At 37.0% G+C, this 7,565-nt stretch overlaps 1 protein-coding gene across 1 annotated transcript; it reads left to right on the top strand.

Annotated features, from left to right (window-relative positions):
• The first annotated feature begins 1,291 nt into the window (after window positions 1–1,291).
• LOC112571441 (hemK methyltransferase family member 1-like) lies at window positions 1,292–7,444 on the top strand. The gene is made up of 9 exons (XM_025250419.1): window positions 1,292–1,819; window positions 1,985–2,067; window positions 2,321–2,414; window positions 3,181–3,300; window positions 3,712–3,832; window positions 4,332–4,434; window positions 5,404–5,499; window positions 5,992–6,105; window positions 6,724–7,444. The coding sequence occupies exons 2-9, from the start codon at window positions 2,045–2,047 to the stop codon at window positions 6,782–6,784; spliced, it is 732 nt and encodes a 243-aa protein (XP_025106204.1). The 5' UTR covers window positions 1,292–1,819; window positions 1,985–2,044; the 3' UTR covers window positions 6,785–7,444.
• Window positions 7,445–7,565: the final 121 nt, after the last annotated feature.

Genomic DNA, 7,565 nt, shown 5'->3' with positions numbered 1-7,565 from the left:
GTGAGTGAGTGAGTGAGTGAGTGAGTGAGTGAGTGAGTGAGTGAGTGAGTGAGTGAGTGAGTGAGTGAGTGAGTGAGTGAGTGAGTGAGTGAGTGAGTGAGTGAGTGAGTGAGTGAGTGAGTGAGTGAGTGAGTGAGTGAGTGAGTGAGTGAGTGAGTGAGTGAGTGAGTGAGTGAGTGAGTGAGTGAGTGAGTGAGTGAGTGAGTGAGTGAGTGAGTGAGTGAGTGAGTGAGTGAGTGAGTGAGTGAGTGAGTGAGTGAGTGAGTGAGTGAGTGAGTGAGTGAGTGAGTGAGTGAGTGAGTGAGTGAGTGAGTGAGTGAGTGAGTGAGTGAGTGAGTGAGTGAGTGAGTGAGTGAGTGAGTGAGTGAGTGAGTGAGTGAGTGAGTGAGTGACGCCCCCAACGCCGAACATCTTCCTACGCCACTGAATATGATTGCTATTGAAATTTTAGAGGTTTGCCTCTTTTCCAAGGACGAAAGAGGAAAGTGTGGAGAATCAGTACTGATCGAAATGTTTGCTTTTTTTGTTTTCTCTATTTGTGTAATATAAAATTTAAAAAAAAGGTAAAAATAAAATAAACATGATGTGGAGCAAACTACACGATCAAACATAAACTATGACCTTCCCTTTGACGAAAAGATGAAACCTGTAAAATTAAGTGAGGATCAGACAAATAGAGTTTGAAGTCAGAACCTCATACAGACGATCATCGCCACACTGCTTTGAAGCGGAGACCCATACATACCTATCATTGAGCCTAAAACACTGTACCTATCTATGGGAAACTTACCTTAGCCGTCTTTCTTAACTCTTTTTTGAGTGTAAAAAGTTTTACTGCGAAGGGTCAGTAAGCGGCTCGTCTTGTCTAAGGCATGGAATGGATCAGAACCCAACCCTTTCCTTCTGGAGCTTTTACTTCCTCAGAAAATCAGATATCAATTTATTGTGGACAGCTGCAAGAGGACAGCGGCAATTTCATCCACTACTGGTCCGACTGGCTCTAAACAACACGTACCCATCTGTACTATCGAAGACTAACGATTTAAAGTCTTCTATTTTGTTTGTTGGACTAAAAGAACCCCCTCATTACGGGTATCAAAGCATCACATCAGTAACCAAGGTAGGAGATTTAAACACTAGTTATGCAACTGTTAAAAAAAAATAAAACTTCAATCTGCGCGCGCGCGCACAAACAGTTCGAAGTCCACGTTGCAAGGGATGTAACCATTAAAAGCTCTCGACCACGTATCCGCAGGAATATCCTCCCTTTCCTCTGGTTCTGTTCAAATAGTCGAGACTTCTACTTCCGGTTACAGCAGACAGCACACGGCATGCTTGTCACCTTTCGTCTCTAATAACGCTTTCAGTTCCCCCTTGAATCAATCACAACGCGACAGAATTTCACATCCATGTAATCTGGAATAACCAATTTAGACAGCGGTACTGCGATTATATTCAGCTTGACAGATAGGAATGGCGACTCCGCTGAAAACATTGCGATATGCTTCGTGTTTGATGAAGTGCATGAAAAGTACCAGGCGAACGTTTTATGGTTGTACAGAGGTCCACTCTCAGGGGAGAAAGTATGCAATGACTTTGTGTCTGCTCCGTGAGAATATGTTCTGTGTTATGCATCCTGTATTTTTTAGGAATCTTTCCATACGTGCTTGTGAGCATTATCATCCAGGACAGAGGGCGAGGGTTAGGACTGTAGGAGACATTTGTAGAAACTGGGCACAGATTTTAAAAAAAAGTGGAGTGCCAGAACCTAGAGCCAGTGTGGAGTATTTGGTAGCATTCGTCGTTCGGGGAAAAAACGGTAAGGACTGTAACAACATGTATCATACCTACAATATGATAGTATTTTAGAATGTATAGTTTTAACTGTTATGATTCTTATAGTTTTTAACATAAAATAATGACTTATTTGAACTGCTTTGTAATGTTAATCAAAGTAAGAATATGATTGTGGATTTTTTTTCAGCTGTACAATGTACCAAAAACAAGAAAGTTAACAAGCCAGCAAGTACAGCAAGTCAATGAGATGTGCAAAAAAAGACTCCAACAGTAAGTGTCTGCTAATGCTGCATTTTTGTATCAGTTTCCTTAAAATTTCCTTGCAGAATTTGATCATTTTGTGCTCCTAGACAAATTGTCTTGACTATGTCTTGACTAATATTACCTTATCTGTTCCTTATGCTTACATGACTCATTTTCTATCAATACAATGAGAACAGAACTACTAATGTGACCATTTTTTACAGTTAAAAATTACATGATAACTGCCATGCAAAATTTCCTACTGTTTTTCTGTTCATAGTATGCCAGTGCAGTACATCCTGGGAGAGTGGGATTTCAGAGACCTGGTTCTCGTTCTTCGGCCTCCTGTCTTCATTCCTACTCCTGAGACAGAGGTAAGAGTTGAGGAGAATACATTTAGAGAGCTTTGATCCCATGCTAGAGAATTTTTGAAAGTCACTTGAAAGAAGTCTTTTAAAATGCCAAGGCACCAATTAAAGAGGCTGGCAGAGGGCCAATGGAAGAGCATTCCAAGTAAAGGGACTGGTGTAGTGAAGTTTGCTGCCCAGTGAAATAGAGTTTGGTGAAGAGAATATGGAGATTGAGGATATCAACTGCTGAACAAAATACTTGAAATGGAGTCTGGATAGTTAACAGGAAGGAGGATAATAAGAACATGGTGAATAAGACCATTCCAGTTGTATTTTTCTACACAGTAATATCACCACAGAAAGTATGATGCTGCCTTGAGTTTATTATAAAAATGCAAAAGCTGATAAGTGACATACAAAGACTGGAGGAGTCCATGATGTAAATTAGAGAAAGAGTTATATAACTAATTTAATTACAAGATGTTTCATTAAATATATCTAAAGTCTTTGAGCTTAAAAGTATCAGTTATAAAACAGAATGTTAAGTTTTTGTAGCTTTTGAACTTGAAATATTTATTGAAAATAAAAGCACATATGCTTAAAAAAATGTTTTATCTTCTATTTTTTTTTTTGGAATGATATTCATATAAACTTTTATGTCAGTGATTGAACAGTGTTTATTCAAAGAGAGAAAACCATGTTGTGTTGATTCTTTAGTATATGCATTTTTTGGTGCATTTTTCTGTGAGATGGTAAATGGTCTACCATTATTCATCTTGTAATATTTTAGGAACTTGTAGGACATGCAGCAGACAGCATTGAAAAGAAAAACCTGCAGAAAGGAAGGTTCCTGGAAGTTGGTTGTGGTTCAGGAGCAATAACTCTGTCATTGCTGCAAAAGTTTCCTCAGGTCAATGAAGGGACTTAATGCATCTTTTTTTGTTTTGAATCCATGCATATTTTAATCTATTATTTGCCTGACTTTGCCTGATTAGTTATTTTTCTGATACTGGTTTTTTTGTTTTGGCTTTTTTAATATTATTTAGTGTCCTTGTTGATAATCTTAGATTTATTTCTCAGGCTTTTCTGATAAGTGCTATTAGAAATAGCTGCATTCCAAGTGTGATATGCTATACAGTATCTCACATTATTAGTATTGTTATATATTTGTTATATATTTATGTGCAGATTCTATGAAATGTATGTGTGAATGAGCCAGAGAAACATGCACAAATAAGAATATTAAAATGATGTGTCTTCGGCACATGGAAATTGTATATGTGTTAAAGAAAATTTATGTTTACCTGTGTTACTTATGCAGATGAGAGCTGTGTGTCTCGACATTTCGAGTGATGCCTGTCACCTGACTCAAGAAAATGCAGAGCGCCTTAGCTTAGCAGACAGATTGGAAGTGTATCAAGCTGATGTATGCTTGGACAAAGGTTTTTCATCTTCTCATATAAGGTTTTTTGCATGAGTGGAAGGTTGAGAGATAAACAAAAGTCAGGTTTGGTTGAGCAGCATCTTAAGTGCTAATCACTTTTTTTTTAATGATAGGTTAGTTCACTACAAGGTATGAAAACCAGCAGTCTATATGAATAACTATTCTATCTGCAAGGTGCAAGGCTTAGAACATTAAAAATTTCACATATGCTTTTGAAAAATATGTCACAAAGATAGACGATGCTGTTATCATTACCATGACCATTAGTGATGGTAAGATAGAATTCAAGTCAATTTATGTTTGCCTTTCAAAAGGGAAATAAAATATCCCAAGAAGTTTTTTTGCAAATGGATTCTACAACTATCTTTGTATTGTTTTTCAGAAACATTGAGATTAATGTTTACATGTAAGCCTGATAAAGCTTCCTAATGTCAGTGACATGTTAAGGTCATTTCAAAGTATTTTTATAACTTATTTCTTCAGTTTTTGTCTTTCAGATTTGCATGAACTTAAACAACAAGACAGATTTGATTTTATTGTTAGCAACCCCCCTTATATTTCCAGTGAAGAAATTCCTGGCCTGGAGAAGCAGATAATAGAGTGAGTTTCTATATGGTCTGTTTACTTACAAGTATTATAAAGGCTACTGTAATTTTTGTGAGCCAGTGACAGCACCATAAATCTTCTGCAGTTTAGCAGCATTATTTACCTAGAGGAAGAGCATTTCGTAACTAAAGAAAAGCTCATACACTGTTCTGAAGTCTTTTGTTATGAAATTCCAAGAAATAAGCAAGGATTCCAGAAAAGTAATTCAATAGTAAAGTCAATAGTAAACACCACCTGATTTTTTTTCTTTTTATTTAAATGAGCAATGTTAAAGTATGGCACTGGAATGTAAGGTAGGATTCATGCAACTGTTCCTTCTGCTGGAGTTTCGAAACTATGGGTGTAATCATATTAGCTGATAATATAAGTAGTGTTATTTAGCATCAGATTACTTTTTATCTCTGATATTGTTACCTATCAAACACCCCTCTCTTTGCTGGCCTAGAAGAAATTATCATTTTAATGGTGTTATGGGAAGTAACCCATTCTTCTGTGTAAATGAAGTTCGGAGTAGTTTCTCTTCTTGTCTGGTTAATAACTTTTCCATTTCACTTTTTTTCTCATTATGCACACACATATTGGAAATGTGCAGTACTCCAGCTGTGAAGAATTTTTTGCTAAATAAGGTCTGAATTATCTCTCCATGTCATGAATGTGCTGCATTATTCACGTGAACGCTGAAATACTGTCAATAAACAAGCTAAATCAATCAGGCCTTCTTTCCAAAAACATTGTTTGGACCACTAGAAGAAAAATTGCCTTAGTCCTTTGCCATCCATTGAACTGTTTTTATTTTTTCTAGCTGATTTTTTTTTCAGCAAAATGACAGGACCATATTTTCTTTTAAAGTTTTGCTATCATCTGCTTGTGCTACTATATTGCATTTGATGTAAACCAAGTGGTTTTGCACACGAGAGCTTTATCAATTCATTGGTTTGCTGGTACCTTTGATTGCTTTTACAGATATGAGGATCTTCGTGCACTTGATGGCGGACCAGATGGCCTCAGGGTTGTGAAATCTATCCTCAGTCTTTCTTCTACTCTTCTGAGGCCATTTGGGTAAGCTTTGTTTATCACTTGAGAAAACATCCTTATCAGCTTACATAAGAAGTGGGAACACAGATATCTTTATTATTTTTTAATGTTTAATATTACAGGAATAATGTTTTGCTGGAGATATTTTACTGTAGAATCAAAAATACATTGAATTTTAAACTAGTTTATTATGTCTTCTACAATGAAATTTTATTGTTACTTTACTGCGGTATACCAGACTGGGGAATGGGGGTAGGGAGTTCTTGGGAGCAGGGTTATGTAACCATCCTATAGCCTAAATAGCTTTTACTTTTTTTCTGCTCTTTCCATAAATGGGTATTAAAATATCATTGAAGTACTTTTATCTCTGGATAATTTTTAATTAATGACAAATGTTGGTGTAGTCTTTTAAGTCCTACTTGATTAATCTTCTATGAAATGAGCCAGTATCTTATGATGGTAACTGTCATCTTCTGTTCACATCAGAATTAATTTTTTTTATGGCTATATTGACAGTGAGGTGTGGCTAGAGGTGGATGTTTCTCAGCCTGTTTTAATCCAGCAGTATGTACAAGAGAAAACAAATTTGGGGCTTACCTATGTGGCTACCTTTCAGGATTATTTGGGCAGGTGAGACTTTTAACACTTGTGCAGGTTAGATCTAGGTATGGAGTACAGATTTGTGTGCATGTGTAGTTTGGAGCAGAATATATGTACATGCATGCTATCTTGTGTAGGACTTTCTACATGTGCGTGCTATGGGCAAGTAATCGAGAAAATGTGGTGGTGGTCCTTTGGAAGTTTTGCTCCAAGTGGGTTTTTTGTGTGTGTTTAGGTGTGTGTGTGCATAGATTTTTGCATCGATCAATGATTTTAATTTGGAATTAATGGAGAGTGCCGGATGTCCATCTCCGCAACCTTGATTTTAAGCCAGCATCACAATTCTTTCCATGACAATTTTATTTTTACATCTAACTCCTCTTAAGATTTCCTTTCTAGAAAAGCCTGCATCTGTCTCCTTGACATGAAACATTTCATCTTTCATGAAAGCCAAAATATCAGCTTAAATAGCATGCATTACTAATGGCAACAGCACACAAGCTCAGAATAGCATCAATTGTCCCTGATCTTCCAATAAGTGTATATCTAGCATAGAAGATGGATCTAAAATACTCCCAAGCCATGAAAATAAGGAGTTTTTACCATTGATGTGAATTGATTTTTTTTTTTCTGTTTTTCTTTTTGCAGCAATCGTTTCTGCCTCATGAGACAAGCTAGACAAGAGGACAAAGAAGGCAGTGCATTCTAGTCATTGCCACAATGCACTTCAGCATGGAAATGTATCTGTCCACAAAAGTTTGATGCTGTCATCCCTCAGCAAAATAAAAGATAGCATCATGTGCAGAGTGAATGCTTTCACGGTCATTTTATGTTATTCTCTTGGTAATATCAGAAATGGCAGCAATTTTGATGTTTGCTGCCATTATGAGAAAATTGTTTAGAAAACATGCAATTTGATCCTTCCAAGTTTTCTCCTTTGTCCAGTTAGAATGGTGTGACACAGCTGCTGTAAAATGTGAAGTACGGTTACTGCTGGGTGCACCAAGTTTATGGTGTTTGAGAATGTAGCTGTGGCATAGTTTTACCAAGGTTTGAATGGAAGTGGTTTGTGAGGGTGGTCTCACCTTAGTAAAGGAACTGCTGTGAGAGGATGGGGGAGTTGGTGATTCAGCATCAACTAAGGCTATATCTGCCAAACATAAAGGAAAGGAAACCTCCAGTGGGTCTGAGACAAGATCTGACCCAAGGACAGCCAAGCCTCAGTGTATTGACGAGAGGCGTTAACGGTTATGCACTGAGCTGCCCTGAGAGGATATCACAATACTTAAAATGTGCACGGACAATAAAATTTGTTAGGAAATATGACAGCCTCGTGAATAAATAGAACATGTTGAATGGTACAGATGCATAACATTGTAAACTAGAATTTCTTATGTAAAAATGTATTTGTGTTGTGAGAAATAAGGAAATGTTAGAGAGCCTAGATGATTTTGGGAGCTGTCAAACATTACATTCATCTCAACCTTGAG

This window comes from Pomacea canaliculata, linkage group LG9 (assembly GCF_003073045.1).
Source record: "Pomacea canaliculata isolate SZHN2017 linkage group LG9, ASM307304v1, whole genome shotgun sequence".
NCBI lineage: Eukaryota > Metazoa > Mollusca > Gastropoda > Architaenioglossa > Ampullariidae > Pomacea > Pomacea canaliculata.
Note: the sequence above shows the minus strand (reverse complement) of the source record. Positions and strands in the feature narration are given on the sequence as shown.

Excerpts from the sequence above, each read along its gene's own strand:
- LOC112571441 (XM_025250419.1), top strand. The coding sequence starts at position 2,045 with ATGTGCAAAAAAAGACTCCAACA. Across the intron at positions 3,301-3,711 it reads TGCTGCAAAAGTTTCCTCAG|ATGAGAGCTGTGTGTCTCGA; the intron begins GTCAATGAAGGG and ends TTACTTATGCAG. Across the intron at positions 4,435-5,403 it reads CTGGAGAAGCAGATAATAGA|ATATGAGGATCTTCGTGCAC; the intron begins GTGAGTTTCTAT and ends TTGCTTTTACAG.